The sequence below is a fragment of the Mytilus edulis genome, chromosome 5 (genome assembly GCF_963676685.1).
Source record: "Mytilus edulis chromosome 5, xbMytEdul2.2, whole genome shotgun sequence".
In the NCBI taxonomy this organism is placed as follows: domain Eukaryota; kingdom Metazoa; phylum Mollusca; class Bivalvia; order Mytilida; family Mytilidae; genus Mytilus; species Mytilus edulis.
Window position 1 is genome coordinate 81,001,824 of NC_092348.1, and position 19,662 is coordinate 81,021,485.

General features: G+C 31.0%; 1 protein-coding gene across 1 annotated transcript; it reads right to left on the minus strand.

The window, feature by feature from the left end:
- Positions 1-247: 247 nt before the first annotated feature.
- On the minus strand, positions 248-14,685 carry LOC139524559 (myosin heavy chain, clone 203-like). Its single transcript, XM_071319413.1, has 4 exons — positions 13,482-14,685; positions 6,236-6,378; positions 5,337-5,661; positions 248-2,087 (listed from the first exon to the last, which is right to left on the minus strand). Exons 1-4 carry the CDS (start codon positions 14,680-14,682, stop codon positions 1,900-1,902), a joined length of 1,857 nt encoding a protein of 618 aa, XP_071175514.1. The 5' UTR covers positions 14,683-14,685; the 3' UTR covers positions 248-1,899.
- Positions 14,686-19,662: the final 4,977 nt, after the last annotated feature.

Consider the following 19,662-nt stretch of genomic DNA (forward strand, 5'->3'; position numbering starts at 1 on the left):
CAGAACGTCCTACAAAACAAGAAGACACAATGTGTAAGGAACTAGGCACTCATATAAAAATTGGGATTTCATTTATAGTTTACCCTTTTGTAGCACTAAAAACAACAAATTTAGTATGTTCCAGTTTGAGATTTTACATAGAACTCTTGCTACAAATGCATTATTGCTGAAATATGGGTTAAAAGAAACTTACTTGTGTAGTTTCTGTAAAGAAACTAAAGAAACTATAAGTCACCTTTTCTGGGAATGTACCCTAGTTGCAGCACTTCTTCTAGTTGAAAATAATTTAACTTTAATTTCTAATGGGGAAAATATTGTTCTTGGGTCAGAGTCTTGGGATTTTCCCCTAAACTTACTCATTATTTTGGTTAAATATTACATTTATACATGTCGCTTTAATACTTCATTACCGACTCTTATAGGTGTCATAGCTATGATTAAAAATTCCTACCGAATAGAAAAAATATCTACCTCCTTTTACAGATCCCCTAAAGCAAGAGAGAAATTTGATAGTAAATTGGAATTAATTAAAAACTTAGTTCACATTTGAGGAGAGATCTTTCTATTTTGTACTTACTTAAGGCTTTATAATAGTTCATGTAGAATTAATAATATGTTGATGCACATCACAACTGGACAGTGATTTGTGTGCATCTTAAAGGTACTATCTATGTTTATTGATATTGTTATATATATATATTGATATACTAGTTTTTGTTTGATTGTATTTGAATGATCTCCCCTTGACTAAGGTTGACATTTATTATGTGATTCTGTCCAACATGTTATCTGTTAATGATCTCTATTGGCCTCTCCTGGTACCTCTCATGTTCAACATCATTGTATAGACAGTGATGCATGTGGCTAGAGGAGAAGGCTGATGCCATCATTAACCCTATCAACATATTCAGGTATTCTAACCCAGAGTGAAAAAGATGTGTATGATCGAGTAGAAAATTTAGAACAATTAGCATAACAAACTTTTTAATTTTAGACTGTTATTGAAAAATTTAATATCAATACATGTATTATGAATTAACTATATAATTATGTATCACAATACTTGGTGTATTTTCAGATGAAATAAAAATAAATTACAAAAAATTATTATATCGGGTTATATGACAATCAGCAGTTTACGGTGGTTATCTCGAAATTTAATAAGATGGCGTCTAAACTAAAAATACACACGAATTTCTGATATATATTATAAATCAAATATGGTAATCTGTGTTAAATCGGTGAACATGAATTTGACAGCTAGTGCCTCTTTAATAGCCGATTGCGTAGGAAAAAAAAGTTTACAAATAAGACATTTTATTCTATTAAAAAGACATGTGTCGAAGTAAAATGCTGAAATAAATTTTACGCACGGCTACGTCAGGTAAGAATTATTTTTATCTTAAAACAAAACATTTTCAGTCTCATTGGAATGTTATAAAACAATTAAACCCAAACTGAAGTAGACAGTAAATGAACTCAAAATATGTCCGATCTGCCTATTATTTGACATCAAAAGTCATATTAGGCATATAATAACAAATGTGAACATTTGGAGAAAAATTTGAATTAAACAAATTCAAATTTAACATGTTGGAAAATGAGGGAAAGCTATCTTAAGCAACTTAACTTTTTATTTTCATTTTTCTGTTGGGTAATAACATATTGCATAACATTTATTTCTAAATTGTTTTCAAATCGTTGTCCTTTAGCCCAGTAGTCAGCACTTTTTGTGCTGACATGAATTATCATTGATATCGTTGTCCTTTAAAGGTTTTTACAATCCTTAATCGCACATTTTATTAACATATTTGTACTGAATAATTCAAAGGAAAAAAAAAGAATAGCAAAATTGGAAAATACTCTTCTCTGTTTGTAACAGTCTCTGAACTGATCAAATTAAACAATAGCCTGAGCTACTTTCTTTCGCTGTGTGGTGGTGAACTTCTCATAACATGATATAACTCGTTTTCTCCGCGCAAGTTGTTTTAACTCAAAATGTACCCCAACTGTAGTTAACTCTGGGTTGTACAGACATCCTAGCGATTCTGATCCCTCATCACCCACATATATAACAAACACATCGGCTGAAAACAAATCAGTGAAGATGTAAAGAAAATGTTTCTACAAATGTCTCTACAAATTAAAGGAGTAGGTATACACTGAAATGCAGCGAATTTCACTTTTTTACACTAAACATTTGAATTACAGTACTATGCATGCTATAAGAAGTATACATTCAGAATGAATAATATTTAAACATGTTTCCTTTCTATTGGTAAAGGAACCGATCAGCAAATAATGTAAACATAATAGACTGTTGTCTCGTACGTTGACAGAAAATTTATTAAATCGAATTGGTATTCTTTGTGAAACAAATACCTGAAAACGTCATAAATCAGATGAAAGAAAACCATTTACAATAATGTCTGGATATGGATAAACAAAATCTGCACTGTAATACATCAAGCATCCTATGATCCAACAACCTTGATATTCATATAAATTCTCTTATCCAAACAAGAATTTTATTGCACAATAACATTTTTTTGAAAATTTCACGGGGCCCATAATGCAAATCCATAAACCGGACTGGTGATGTATTAGGTTTAACATGTTCGGATTTCGAATCAACAACATCCCGTACTAAATGTAAGAACGCTACCACGAGCTTTACGACTCTTACCCTTAAATGCAGTGCTTTCTCTCTCTGGCCAATTTATTTAAAAAATAATTTATGATCAGTTACCTATTTTATACCTGGGAAAACGTTTTGAGCAGGGAGCAAATGTTTACAATATTCCAACTGGAGACACAGACAGTTGATTTTGGATGCTCATTCTTTTTAAAAGAAAATAGATTTTCGAAAATTTCAAAACAGATACAATACCTCAACAGCATTTGATAGATTATGATAATGTGTCCCATTGACAGCTGATTGAAAGTTGCAGAACACATAGTAATGGCATACTATTGCGTTCTCATCTTCACGAACTGGGTTTTTCAACGCTTAATTGGACAATTTTTCAGGTTTCATGATTGGGTTTATTGCATAATAACTTCATTATCACTCATATGATATAATTCATCACACGTTAACATGAGTCGTGAATTAACTTAACCGAGATTAAAAGAGACATAAGTCTGTCAATAAATGACTAACATAAAGACTGTGAAATCCATTGCTGACCTGTCATGCCAGGGACAAGCACATTGACGATACAGGGTTGTCTTAGTTAGAATTATACATTTATACGTAGGACTCTGGACAGCAATGATTCGACCTTGAAATGTGTTTTTGATCATGCCGAAAGGCAATGATGGCATTGTGACGCTATTTTGTTGGTAGCTATGTGGGAGTGCGTTGTTGATCGCAATTTAGCATCCCATTCTTATCCTGAGTCAAACATAAAACAAGAGGCTCTCGAGCGCCTGAATCGCTCACCTATTATTATTTGCTTAAATAATCCATCAATGATTATTTTTGATTTTCAATATGTATTAATGAGTGGCTTAAAAATGCCATTTAAATGTCATATTTTCTTCAAATGCGAACCCATATGTTCCATTTCAGCCATAGTGTGTTTGATTTTAGCGGTACAAGGAAATAAGATACAAAATTTATACTACATTCATTTGAATGTACTTTATTTGGCCTTTTTAACTTTTTTTGGATTCGAGCGTTACTGATGAGTCTTTTGTAGACGAAACGTGCGTCTGGCGTATATACTAAATTTAGTCCTGGTATCTATGATGAGTTTATTGAGAAGATTTTTAAAGTAAAACAAAACATAAACAACTTGTGTAAAATTGTCCTTAAAGAGTAATAAATCTTTGAGGGGTCAATTGACAATTTTGGTGATATCACTTTTTTATAGATCTTACTTCGCTGAACATTCTTGCTGTTTACAGTTTATCTTTATCTTGAATAATATTCAAAATAATAACAAAAAGGCAAAATTAACCAATTTAGTGGCAGCAAATTTCAAGGCTGATAGTACTTGACCTTTTGAACATCTTAACCCCATGTCAGATTTGCTCTTGAAGTTTTAGTTTTTCAGAAGTAAGCCAAAACTGCATTTGACCCCTATGTTCTATTTTTAGACATGGCGGCCATGTTTGTCGATAGATCAAAACTTCGGATAAACTTTATGAACTAGATAACCTAAGGAACATTTAGTTAAAGCTTTAAGGTATTTGGCCCTGTAGTTTCAGAGGAGAAGATTTTTTAAATAGTTTACGACGACAGACGGCGACAGACCTAGGACGCCAAGTGATGGCATGAGCTCACATAGGGTCCTTCGGGGCTCGGTGAGCTTAAAATATACATAAAAGTATCCAACAATTGTAAAAGATTCATCTGAACCCTGTGTCTTGCCTTATACTGTATCTGTAATAGTGTAATGCTGACTGCAAAAAACATTATTTATAGTTACAAAACAGGAAAATTTAGTTCCATAGACACAGAATATTTATCAAAATAAATGTATGAAAAGCAGTTAATTGACCTCAAAACACATTCAAAATTTTCTGTAAAATTAATTACATTTGCATCTTCGACTTTTTTTACTCATACAAATTAAAATTTAAAAAGATACACAATTCGACAGTGGAAGATCAAAATAACACGTATAATTTGGGTTATCTTACCAATTAGATTCATACATAATGTATGAAAAGGATAATAAAAGAGCTTAACCATTTATTGGAACAAGCTTAATTCCGCCCCAAAAGAAACACATCAAATTGTCTTTTTGGGAATTCTGGGTTACGTTGAAAGAGATATCATATGTCAGCCTCAAAACCAATGCAAAATGATGAGTCATAAAATCAAAGACTTTGGCGTTTAGCCTACAAATCAAACACATCAAACGACTCAATAACAACTGTCATATTCCTGACTTGGTACAGGCATGTTCTTTTGTAGAAAAAAGGTGGATTTAACCTGGTTTTATGGCTTGCTGAACCACGATTGACAATGATGTGTGAACAAAACAAACAGACATAATACATGTAGGTAAACAGGTCAAAAATAGGGGTACATCAGTCAACATTGTGTTATAATCTTAATCACAATAAAAAAAACCAATGTTATCTATCTTTTTCCATATGAATGGTCATGAATATATTATAAATTAAGGTTAAAAAATGGTTTATATCTTTTTTTTACAAAATACCTATAAATACATGTATGCTAGGTTTTTGTGTGATTGAACTTGAAGTAAAACATTTTCTTCGTGGAGTTCACGTTTGAAAAAACCAAATTAAAACCATGTGAAAGGACACAATCATGCATGTGTGAAAAGGTGTAATGATTATATCAATATCTAACCTACCTCCAATTTTTCGACATGCCTGCACTGTTAATAATTTGATATCTTCGTTATCTTCAATTGGGTTTTCTAAAATGACATCTTGGTAATTGTGGTCCACAAATACCAAAAGGACTTTACAGGGAGGTATATTCAGTACACTTTTACCATTGGTTACCACAAAATCTGCTTCGTCCATATTCTTAATCCTCCGTCGACCCTCCACACAATGTCTGGTGATTTTTCTATGTTTGTTATGTGTTTCTTGACTGAAACTAATTACACAAAACTTGTTGTCAAGTTCCTTTGGTTGTTTTCTCTTTATTTGATCAACAATACAGGCGGACCTCTGAAAATTATATTTTTAAGTCTAAGTATGAATAGTAAAATATACAGCATCTCAATTTAAATCATATGATAATATCGTGTTCACTTTTTAAATCTTTGAATCATGATTGTCAGAGGTAAACAATTTCTTATTCATATGAATATTCAATCACAACTTTGTAGAAACAAATTAAAAGTAAAAGTTATTTTCTTGTATCCCCCTTTGTAGATAGCTGCAATTTTTTCAGTAGCTAAGATAATGAAGTATCCAAAGGATAAGTAGTTAGAGTGACCAGAATGAGTACAATTGGCCAAGTGGTTTAAAGAGGAGCTTTTTAAGATGTTTGAAATTTTCACTTATCATGTAGATCTTATAGCGATAATAAAGGCTTACAATGAGCTTTTCGGCAGATGAGACAAAATGATATGACTAATACTGAAGCTATATTTAAAACACATCTGATCCTTGCCATCCACACTCCAAAATATTCACGTAGATACATGGTGATATATCAATTCGCTGGCATCTTTTGGCCAAACAATGGTTTTATTCTAATATTTTCTGTTCTTTTAAGAAATAAATAAAGTGTACTCACATTTTTCAAGGACAGTTTATCCTTGTATTCTGTTAGGTATTTTATTTGCTTTTCCATCACATCAATCTTTTTATAAAACAGAACACCATAAAAAGTAATTAGGCCCAAAACAGCAGTCGTTCTTTGTATCCACAACCATGTGTCTTTAATACCAAAATGGAAGATGTATTCATTAAATATAAATACGCATTTTTTAACCATCATGATAGACATGAACTTTATTCATATGCCATGCTTATAAAACTCAAGGAAAGGCATAAAATATTTACAGAAAAAAACTAACGGTTCTTTAGAACACGTGTCACTAAAAGTTACCAAAGGTACCTGGCTTAAAATTTAATACGCCAGACTAATAAGACTCATCAATGACGCTCATATCAAAATAGTTATAAAGCCAAACAAGTACAAATTTGAACAGAATTGAGGACTCAAAATTCCCAAACGTTGTGCCAAATACGACTAAGATGATCTATTCCTGGGACAGGAAAATCCCTAGTTTTTCGAAATATTCAAAGTTTTGTAAACAGGAAATTTATATAAATGACCATATAATTGATATTCATGTCAACACCGAAGTGCTGGCAACTGGTCTTGTGATACCCTCGGGGACGAAATGTCCACCATCAGTGGCATTGACCCAGTGGTGCAACTTATTCAAAAATTCTGACCAAATAGTAATTTGTTTTTAAAAGCCAAACTGTCCAACTGGTCAGAATTTGAACAAACTGTTGTAGAAGACCACAGCCAAGTCATGAAAGTGCAAGGTGATAAAATAAAACATAGTTACAATCCTATAATACTTTATTTCCACTTTATTGTTGTTGGGGAAAATGAATCTAGCACTTGTATAGATATTTTATAGTTTATAACCACAAAGTTTCTCGATGAAGGCATGCTGTAATTTAACTACGTTCTGACATAGTTTAGGACCCAATGATTATCGTCTGAAGCTTACAACTGGTATACACTTGTAATAGACCTTAATGACCTGTACCAAGTTAAGTAATGTAGTCTGTAATTAAGTGGCTGGTTGTGATATAACAGAGACAATACATTCCAACAGAGAAAACTGACAAATATTAAAGAAATATAAAATGTTTTACAAAAAATAAAATTATATTGTATTGCCCTTAGGACGTTATCTCAGCTAATTTTAAAAATATTTTTGCTAATAATGAAAATATTTTTGCTAATTATGAAAATATTTTTGCTAATTATGAAAACATTTTCCCGTCGAATTCTCCGAATCCTGAGCTGTTGTAAAGCGTAGTTTGCGTTAAATATTGATGCTTGCGAAACAGTGGAAATTCCACGTGACCTGTCCTATCAACTGTAGTATAACTAATGAAATATGAGTTGTAAGTTGATAGAACTTGGGGGTTAAAAAAGACTGACCAGTGATAAAACATGCAATTAATGGCCATTGGTCAGATTAATTAAAAAAATATGTATGAGCTGCGTAGTCCCCCAAGTTGTAAGATATTAACTGAGGTGGAATTCAAAAGGGGGTATAAAGAGAGCCTTAAAGTCGCATGTGGTAAAAAAGTTTTAGAGAGAAGTATAAATCAGCAATTCGTCACATGGCTGAGTATTTAGAAAACTATCAGCTTCACATTTGCTTCTTTCCACATTCAAAGCAGACTCTAACTTGAAACTCAATGACACAAGTTCTGTAAATATAAATCCACTTTTATCAGGAGAAAACAGCAACTCTTCGAAACAGCTGAATATTCTATGAAATCGGTAAATTCGAATTCAAATAATTGTCACTATCGAAAGACTTAAAGTTCTAATACATTGTTTCTTTCACTAAACGATATTGTATGAAGATATGTCCAAGTGTATCGAAATAAAAACAGCAACTCTCCGAATGGCTGAATACTACATAACAAGTAAAGTTAATTCAAATAAAAGTTCAATTATGGTTCACAACTTCAAAATAAAAGTTCATTGTTCTTTGGTAAAATAACATCCATTCAAGTTCGATAATGTCCACATATCAAATATGACTCAGATATATTTAGACAATGACAAGGACTTATTTGCTTTTCAAATCGTGTCCTTGGATATACGAATTTAACGACAATAACTGTTTGATGTCCACCGACCAAATGTTTTGATAAAATGATCTTGAATATTAACAGATCATCCTGCCGATGTACTGGCACCAATTTTAGAAGAATGACCATTTTATAAGCTTGAGTTGTACCCAAAAATATCTAGTACATGTCTTGGACTTCTGATGCAAAAGTTACTGTTTAAAGCGCTACCATTCTCCTTGACAAACAATGGATCTGAAAAACAAAGAGATGCTCCTCTACCCTTCCTGATTGCGATATACTTTTGGACTGCAGAATAAGGACAAATGGTATGATCGGATTTGTAAAGCTGTTTACTGATACCTTTACCACAAAGGATCTGTTTTTGAGGTTTTAAGATGTAGAAGAGCATAAGAATCGAGAATAGCAACATCAGTTACGCTTAGATTTACAGTAGAATCAAAATGTTTTGTAACTGTAAACTCCTTGTATTCGTTTGACTGCGCGCATTATCATATTGAGTCTATGGAGTGTCGATTCATTTGTATAATCAAACAGATGGTCACAGCTACTTTGGATATAATAACACCGAATTCCACATAAATACAATTTAATGGTTGTATGTAAAAGTCTCAAGTTTTTGTAACAATGTGCGACAGAATGAATCAAAATATCCTCGGAAATCCTTGCATGCGGAACTAAAAGAATGTCATGGCTTTTACTCTCCAATCAAATTTAACTTTGAAATCGCGAACTTCAGTTGCAGCTTTGGTGGCAAAAAAAATGATATTTATAAATATTTTCGTCGTAGCTAGATTCAATCTGTAAAATGTTAGCTACGTAACAATCTAATTCTTGGCTGCGTTGAGGAAAAATCCTACAAATGACGCTCTTATATTTGCCAAAAGCGCATACGAGCTCATTAATAGTGAGCGTTCTATGAAGCCGGATATTCTTTTTTCCTGGCAAATCAATTTCTATACCACTGCTAGTAAGAAAGGTACTATCTGCCTGAACGGATTCGTAATCTTTGACATTTAATATTCGGCTAGATTAACGTGCCTACCTTCAATTATTTGCTTTTAAAGTGCTGGTGAAATGATATCCAAAAAGAGAACAGACGATGAAGGCACTCCCTTAATAGTAGCTGTAGATGTGTTAAGAGTGGGATTTATTCTGCAATGGCTTTCACTTGGAGAAACACCGTACCATTTGTATAATGTAAACACATGATCATCTGCTGTGTGCACTTGATAAAATCTATTTCGTCTTGTATCTTGTATACTCCCGAAAAAATCCGTGATGAAGGAGTCTTAGAATTATTCCTGTTAGTGTTAGAATTCATAGAATCCCTTAGTCCTGTAACAACTTCTGTTAAATTTCCGATCAGAAGTTGAAGTTTATCAGACGAATGACTGTTCACATTTGGTAAGGTTAGCGAGCCTTACTAGTCTTCATTTGACAATTGCTCAGGTTCGGAAACTGATTTAAGATTATCAAAATTAATTTGTTGTAACACTGTTTTACTTAATTTTAAAGTAATGTTTTTTCCAATATTTGTGAGTTCTTCCTTAAAATTCTCAACTGTCCAAGACAAACATGCACTTTATTGTCTGTTGATTTCAATTGAATCCGGAGAATAAGGGGATACGATACAGTTACAGGGGAGGTAATGACGTTTCTAACGTAAATTGTTATTTTCGCGACGTCAAACTATGACTTATCGGGAAAAGATTCAGTTTTCGACTGATTTTTATCTTTTAAACTCATCTAACTAAAAAACGAGTTAATGGACCCCCCTTTTTTAAAATGCTTTTTGGTTTGGTAACGTAAGAAGATTATGTGTGCCAATTTTTATGAAAACGTAAATAGTGCAATTTTTTTAAATTTGATAAATATACAGCAAAAAATGACGTTTTATTTCTACATTCGTAAACATTTGATAAGTATTAGTAATTTGAAGAACAAATTGCACAATTTTAAAGGACAGTTATATAAAACCGAATTTACAAATAATTTAACAAAAAACAGCCCGTGTTTATCCTTTAAAACAAAAATTTTTTGTATTTCTGTCGAAAGGAAAAATACGTCTACAAATCCGAATTTTGAGCAAATATATAACATTTGGACCTCATTTACTCAAAAGTAGCACATGAAGGTATATTTTTTATTACATATTTGATTAAAGGTAGCACAATACAAAGATTTTTTTACATCAATCACTAACCTTAAAAATGCTGTAACTTTCTTATGAATGTATAAAAAATAATAAAAGAGGTATATATAGATAGATAAAAGATTAATCTTTTAAATGAATGCAATATTTTTATTATGTAATTATTATGTGATCATTATTATGTAATTAGTGGCAAAATCTTGGTCTGTTCACTTGAATGAATTTAGTTCCATCATCTCTTTAAGTATACAGAAAAATTTAATGAAATCTTAATCAACACATCATGGGCTTCAAAAGTGTGTCTCAAATTGTCACTATGGTATTCCATTATCTCATAAATTTCTAACTAGTGTAAATGTTCCAGACCATATGAGTATTTAGACCGTACGCGTACGGTCCGGACCGTATACGTATACTCGTACGGTCCGACCATACGCGTACGGTCGGACCGTATGAGTATACGCGTATGGTCCAGTATGAGCTGACCATACATGTTGTTGGATAATATGGGTTACATCTATACAAACATTTATCACAATCTTTATTTTTAGTTTTACAAACTGTTACTATTACATAAGATGGATAAAATGAACTACCTAACAATTTAAATTAGATATTTGTTTAATTGTATATCTGAATCCTATTTTGAAACTCTCGCCAAAGTTGACACTCGCTACCAAAAGTATATTTTTCATATTTACATTTTTTCAGTTCATGCATGTTCCTTTCGATTAGCATTTTTTTGAAAAGTTGCTAAATATTCTAAAGCAATTGTCCTCCCACATTATTCGCATTCAATTTCAGTTAAAATAATTGTCATAATTCAATTAGTGTATTATGTATTAATGATCTACATGCTAAATACTAGAGACTTACAGATTTGATTAGCGTGAATTTTTTGAATAGTTAAATGTAAAGTCTTTATTTCAATTACAATTGATTATTTTACTATTTATTTGAGAGTTAAGTTATGTTGATCTGTTATATGTATTTATATCTAGTACAATTGACCAACTCCTTGATATTAGTCAGACCGTACGCGTACGGTCCGACCGTATGAGTATTTCGAAAAAGTACGCATACGGACAAAGACCGTACGCGTACGGTCCAAATACTCATACGGTCTGGAACATAAACATCCTAACCACACGAAAGAAGATAATGTTTAATAAGTTGTAAAATTTGTTCTATACATTCTATCTAAAATCTGAGACACCCTTTTGTAAATAATTGCCATAGGAACAACATATAATAAAATCAGCCCTCTAGGAATACTTATGCAGAAGCTAATTTCAATTAAAAGAGGAAATTTGGTGAAAAATATTTTAGACACAGTTAACATTATAATTGTTAACATAATTGTTACATAATACTAACATTGAATTAATTTGAAAGAGTAATCTGTTAGCTATTCATAACTACCACTGTTATACATTTTCAAGCATTATTAAGAAAGTTACAACATTTTAAAACTTAGGAGTTGGAGTTATAAAATCTTTGTATTGTGCTACCTTAATCAGGCAAAAAATAGCCAATATGCAAATTGTCATCAAATTTAAATATGGGATCAAAACTGTATCGTATGCCCTGAAATATCCATAAGAACATTCAAAAGTTAAAAACTAAACTTTAGGTAAATATAAAAATATAAAACGTGTTGTACTAGTTAAATATAATATTCATTTTGGTAAGACAAGAACTGATAAGGAAACAGATTGAAACAAGAACACAGCGTTATCTATCTAAATAATTTCAATAATAATTATTTCAACGGCTATGGTCTTACCGTTATCTATTTGCTAAGCTATGAAATACTCGACGAGACAAAGAAACAAAAACAAACAGCCGAAAGTCGTTAGGGGTCATTAAGAGAAGAACTTCTCAAGCGAGCAATACAATGCAGCTGTCGAAACAATTATAAACCAAATCATATGCTATATATTCAAAATAATTTAAAAGCATTCTCATGCTTAAGGTGAACTGTTGTAATTTTGAATTGCTATAAAAATGTCCAAATTAAGCTTTCATATAGTTTTTTTTTCATAAAGTCTTCTATATTCATAAGAATCAGACATTGTGTGAATTAAAACATTTCATATTCAGTACAATATGTGTGAAATTACAATATGTTTGTAGGTAGTTTCCATAGGGAGATAATCATTGTTTTTCTTTTAAAAAGTCTTTATTTAAAGGAATGATGTTTTTGGTTATCTCCCCATAGAAACTTTTCAATAATGTATTGTTATTTCACACATATTTTACTGAATATATGATGTTTTCATCCAATGATGTCTGATTCTTATGAATATAGAAGACTTTTCGAAAGAAAAACTATATGACAGCTTAGTTTGGACATTTTTACAAAAATCATATAGGGTAAGTACTAATATGATTTATTATATCAACTTGCACTTTCACATTTTGACTCAACAGTTTTTGTTTCAAAATTCTGACCAGTTGAACAGTTGGGTTTGATAAAACAAATTGCAAATCGGTCAGAATTTGGAATGGGTTGCAATAGTTGGGGAGCAACACTAACAGTCAAGTCACTGTAACTTTTTATTTATTTGGTCTTTGGTTGAGTGTTGTCTGATTGGCAATCTTACTCATCTTCTGATGTTTATAAATAGGTGATATCGGATACTCCTGCTTCCTCCATCAATAAACGCTAAACAACATCATAAAGCCATGGTGGCTAAAACCTTTTCTTTATGAAGCAAACCTGTGATAAAACTTCATACCAATTAGACAAGATAGCTAGTTGTAAGATTACTCAAACTGGATGACGGACAAACGGTTATTATTTTTATGTCCCACTCGCAGCGATATAAGGCAGACAAAGGGAGATACGAGGTGGAGAAGAAGTTTTAAAAAATTATATTTATACGGATCAGCTGTTTAAATATTAGTTTAGGGTGTCCATTTTCAAATCAAATTTTACATCAAAAATTATCTTTGTTTATTCCTATTTGTTAACAGTAGTTTATTTTACATTCTGATTGAATAAAGTCTTAGCAGTCAACCCACTTACCTGAACTTACGTCCTCTTTAGTCGTATTCAGTGTTTGTACTGGTATTTTTGAGATGGACGGAAATTCTTTTTGATATTTTCCAATCTCTTCAGCCAGTTTTATTATATCTTCTTCTAAATGACTGACTGACTGCTGTGTTTCATCTAATTTAGCATCCATCTTAATAATTTCTCCATGTTTCTCCTGTACAGTTTCCAATAACAGCTGTAAGTTGTTTAACTTTTTTGATTCTGCGCTTAAGGTACCATTGACAGAAGAAATATTAGAAGTCAAAGTTTCCACTTCTTTTTTTAACATTTTAATGGAACTGTTTAAGTAGGTTTCATCCTTAATAATTCCTTCCATCCTTTCAACTGTTTCTTTACATTTTTCCATTTGTTCACTACAGTTAGCAACTTCAGTTCCTAAGACAGCAAAGGAGTCATTTAGTTTTTTTGAGTTCACATTTAACTGCTTAGTATCTACTTTTAACTTTGCCACTTCCATGGAATTTATATTTAACAAATTATTTTCCTCTATTAAGTCACCATTGATGGTTGTAATATTAGTATTTAAAATTTCCACTTCTTTTTTTAATGTGTTGATGGATTTGTTTAAGTAGGTCTCATCATAAATAATTCCTTTCATTGTTTCAGCTGTTTCTTTACATTTGTCCATTTGTTCACTACAGTAAGCAACTTCAGTTCCTAAGACAACAAAGGAGTCATCTAATTTTCTAGAGTTCACATTTAACTGCTCAATAGTTTCTTTCAACTGTGTCACTTCTTTAGTATTTGTATCTAGGAGATTATTTTCATTCATCAACTTAGCATTAAGTTCCTGTAACGTTTTACTGAACTTGTTGTGTTCTTGCTGTATAAATGATGATCCTTCATTTAATTTTTCCATTTGAGTATTCATCTTTGATATTCTATCTGCTTCGAAATTGATATCATCTTTTAAAGTGAGACAGCGTTCAGTCGACCTTCTTACAATCTCTATATCTCCATGAATCGTCCGAACATTTTCTTGTTCTGACTTGACAGTTTCAATCTCTTCAACAAAAATCTTTAAATCAGAATTTTTCTTTTTTAATGTTTCATTCATTTCTTTTAAGTCTTTTCCAAGCACTTTAACATCCATTTTTATTGATCCAACTGACATTAAAATATCATCTATTTCATTATTGGCATATTTTATCCTGTCCTCTATTATTGCCATTATTTTGACGCTTTCTGAGTAATTCTGTGTACCACCAAAAAGGGAAGAAAGGTTTTCATCTGATACATTCCCTAAATGATTAATTTTTTCCAGTAAACTTTCAGTGTTGGACTGTAATGTATTAACTTTACTGTGCAAGAAAAAAATAAAAACCAATAATCTGAAATAAAAGATAAAATACCAGTAAAAGTAATATTTTTTTTTCAGGATAAACATGATAAAACTGTTTAACCAAATACCATGTTCATATCTTTTTATATTAACAAATAGAAGACAGTATTAAGTTATGTTAACCACAAGAACCAAAAATTAATACAGTTGATTAACACTCAATATAAATATTCTTTTTATGTAAGACTCAGATCAAGGTCATGCCTCAATAGTTACTTTCAACTGTGCCACTTCTATAGTATTTGTATCTAGGAGATTATTTTCATTCATCAACTTAGCATTGAATTCCTGTAACTTTTTACTGAACTTGTTGTGTTCTTGCTGTATAAGTGATGATCCTGCATTTAATATTTGCATTTGAGTATTCATCTTTGATATTCTATCTGCTTTGAAATTGATATAATCTTTTAAAGTAAGACACCTTTCAGTCGACCTTCTTACAATCTCAATATCTCCATGAATTGTCCTAACATTTGTTTGTTCTAGCTTGACAGTTTCAATCTCTTCAACTAAAATGTTTAAATCAGACTTTTCATTTTTTAATGTGTTAAGTTCTTTCCAAGCTCTTTAACATCATTTTTTATTGGTCCAATTGATTTAACAATATCATCTATTTTGTTCTTGACATTTTTTATTCTGTCCTCCAGTATTGCTATTGTTTTAACTGAGTAAGTCTGTGTATCGCCGAAAAGGGAAGAAAACTTTTCGTTTGATAAATTCTCTAACTGATACTGTAATGTATCAACTTTTTTGTACAACAATAAAATAAATACCAATAACATGAATATTCTGAAGTTAGAGAAAATTCAAAAGATAAATCGTGACAAACTATGATAAACATGATAAAGTTGTTGAACCAAAACCATGAACCAATTGCAAGATCACTCAATTAATAATTACTACCTGGGCTCCTATCTACGTTCTAGGTACATTGTCTATTCATTTCTTTATTCCTAATTAAAATGTTAAAACAAGTTTGGATAGGTATCTCTTTGTTAATCTAAGTGTTACCAATGCTTAAATATAAACAGCTGCATATTAAGTATCAATGACTATTTAAACTACAAGTTGTTCCAAAACTTTTTTTGGAAACTTTTGAAAGTCATCAGATCATGACTGAGGGATTGGGCCTAATAATTTTAATCGATATATATGATGTGTCAATGCTAATACTAATTGACTCAAAATTAATGATTCTCTTTACCTGACCAAATTAAAAACTTAAACGTTTAATCAAAGCAAATGTTTCATGACTAACATATCATAACTGAGGGGATTACTTTAAGCAAACTATCTCCATGAAAATAAGATGTACCGATGCAAAATAAATATCACTGACCTATTATCAATAGACCGCTTTCAAGTTTGTCCTTCACCGGACAAAATTATGCCCGCCTTGATGACGTCATTTATCAGATAAAGGAGATCGCCTGTATTTCTGCACTACAAACGGTCATCAAAATATTGTCTATTATTTTATTAACTGACCTATTCACAAACCTAGATATTTAATCTGATTAAGTTCTAAAGTCAATAGACAATGACAAGGGAGTCGAGGACAAAAATCTCCCATAAACATTAGATATGCTTTTGCTAATTCAAGTGTCAAATACCAAATACATATTTTGTAATCACGACAAATAGAAGACAGCTTTATTTAAAAGTAAAATTGACTACATAATTTTTGTTCATGTAGTTTATAAACTAGTGTTTGACTTTATTGTAATACTCTTTTCAACCACTTTAACGTCATTTATTTTAAATCCAACTGACATAACAATATCATATCATTGTTGCTTTTTTGAATTCTGTCCTCAATTTGATTTGTGTTTTTAATTGATTCTGAGTAAGTGTGTGTGACACCAAAAAGTGAAGAAAACTTTCTGTTTGATACCTTCTTTAACTGATTGATTTTTCCAGCAAACTTTGAGTGTTGCAGTGTAATGTATTTTTAAACAAGAATAAATAAACACCAGTGATCTAAAATTATATCAAGTAATAATGAGTTAGGATGCTACTTAATATGTTTACCAACTAACAATGATTAAATGACAAATTTAACTAAAAATTGTAACCCCATTAAGAAAATCATACAGGGGGTTTCCTTTCAGGCAAGATAGAAAAACATGTTAACAGCCATTGAACATTGTTAATGTCCCCTTTGATAATTAAGATTGCAAGATCTGTACACCTAATCATATAGTTGTACATATTTCATAAAAGCAAGAATAATATATAATAAAGTGAAATCAGTTGCAAACAAAACTATATTAAATCACAGAGCTCGAGAATAAAGAAAAAATCTACAAGTTAATTATCACATATATAAAAACAAATGTTTTTAAATGAGCTGAGATCATTGTCAAAGCAGAAAACAAAAGGATTTTGGAAAAAATCTTTAACAAATGTCTAACACTTAAAAAGAAACTCCATCAATTGATATAAATAGATGTTACGATTATTTTAAGAATTTAAATGCGGAAGAAGAAGAAGATTTACATGCACCCGATTTTGACATTAATCAGATATCTAGTAATCCTATCTATGATGAAATAGAAATTTTACAGAATTAGAAATCTTGGGAGCGATGAGGAATTAAAAAAAAAATACTTGATGAATTTTTTGAAAATTCACCACTGTTTTTGTATAATTGTATTGTAAATTATTTAATATTGTATTAGATACTGGATTTCTTCCATACACTTGGACAATATACAATTATTGACTTTTGATAAGGTTGATACAATGATTTATCAACCCCAGATATATGATATTCACCGAGGCCAACAGTTGCTTTATCATATGACTTTTAGCCTTCATTATTATATGACTTTTAGCCTTCTTTATTTTCTACTATCTGCTCAAGATACTGTTAAAACTGCTTTCTGTTATTATGTGCTTTTGCCGTTGCTAATTTTCATCAATCGAAATTTTCCATTAAGTTTACTAGAAAAAAATATACCAATACCAAAAAGAAAAGAAAAGTACACTGAAAAAAAAATAAAAGAAAAAAAAATGAGAATTTAAAAGACGTCATAAAGATACGCCTTGGACGTTACCTTTGAAAATCTGTATTTAGTTACACGAACGCTGTTCCAAATCTTATATCAACTTCTCGTGATATATGTCGCGAAGAATATAACATTTTAAGGATTCCCTGTTCTTTTAGCCAATGAGAAAACATAAAATTTAAAGACATGTAATAATTGGTATTATTAAACCTGTGTTCAAACATAAAGGCAATCCCAAATAACCTTATAATTTTAAAGCTGTTACACTTATCACGTATTATTTCGTATTTCATAAAATCAAGCTGGTTTTAGAAAAGGATAGACAACAACAGATAATATTTTTGTGTTGCATGCACTTGTAGAATTATATTTTTCATTTGGAAAAAAACTTTTTTTGTACATTTATTAACTTTAGAAAAGCTTTTGACACTGTTCTAGGAACTAGCTAATTGCAAAAATTACATCTTAATGAAATCAAGGGATAATATTTCAAAGTTATTTTTAATATGTATCAAGGCATTAAATCTTGTGTTCAATTTAATGGTAAAGAATAAAATTTTCTGATTGGTGGTAAACTAGGAGAAAACTAACCTGAGGGGGCTCCTTTTCTATTTTCCGTTTTCTTCAACGATATGGAACAATATTTTAGAAATGCATATGGTATTCCTTTTGAAGTTTTAAATGAAAAAATTGAAAACAAAATTTATCTATTTTTGAATTGTTCGTAATTCTGTATGCTAATAATACTGTCATTTTATTCAGAAACAACAGAAGGCTTCCAAACAATTCCTTAGATATTTTCCAGTTGTACTGCGGAAATTAATATCTGAAGGTAAATGGTAAGAAAACTAAAGTTGTGGCATGTTAAGCTTGGTTTAAAGTCTTAATCTTTATGCACCTTTAAATGTGTAAAAAAAATTATAATCAATATTAAATAAACCTTGCATTGGATATAATTTGTCAATCAAACGGGCTACTGTGATACAACGTACTTAAAACAAATACTGTTGGATCAGTGTGTACAACAGTTGTTTAGTGATATTAAAAACTCATCACGAGATCAATTTTACTCTATTTCTAAAAAAAGATTTTACTTTAGAAACATACCTGCTAAAATTGTCTGAATATTGCAGGCTTTGTATCACACACTTTATATGTTCAAATCTGCGTTTGCCTATTAAAACAGGCAGCTGACAAAATATACCGAGGCATGATAGAATATGTACTTTGTGGAGGAGTAGTATTGGTGATGAATTTCATTTGTTATTTAAATGTTGATATTCAAAATATTGTTGCATTAAGGAAAACATTCCTACCAAGCTACTACACGGTGAATCCTAATTATAAAAAAATGGAAGGTCTTCTTTCAAAATGTAATGTACAACATGAACCTCAAATGAACCTTTGAAAACCAGTTGGTCAGTCTAAGAGCCATTGGTATGTTTTGAAAATGCTTAAACTATTGTATACCTAAAACCATCGACTAACCATTAGTAGTTCCCTTTAAACTGACCTTATCAGAAACTTTACACATTTAAACTAAACAAATTTCCCAAAGTCAAAAGACCAACACTGAGGGATTAAGACGAAATAAAATGTTTCAATGCTTATACAAGTGCATATAAAATAGAATTGTTTTACCATTAGTGTTTCTCCTAAAAATGACATGATTCAATAGCCTTCGGAAACGGACTATAAACTAAGTTTTACTTTGCGTATTGCTGTGTGTTTGTTTATTATACAATAGCTAGAAGTACAGGGAAGGGTTGAGATATCACAAAGTATGTTTAATCCCGCC

Excerpts from the sequence above, each read along its gene's own strand:
- LOC139524559 (XM_071319413.1), bottom strand. The coding sequence starts at position 14,682 with ATGGCAATAATAGAGGACAGGATAAAATATGCCAATAATGAAATAGAT. Across the intron at positions 5,662-6,235 it reads ATAAACTGTCCTTGAAAAAT|AGGTCCGCCTGTATTGTTGA; the intron begins GTGAGTACACTT and ends TATAATTTTCAG. Across the intron at positions 2,088-5,336 it reads GGCATGTCGAAAAATTGGAG|CCGATGTGTTTGTTATATAT; the intron begins GTAGGTTAGATA and ends ATTTGTTTTCAG.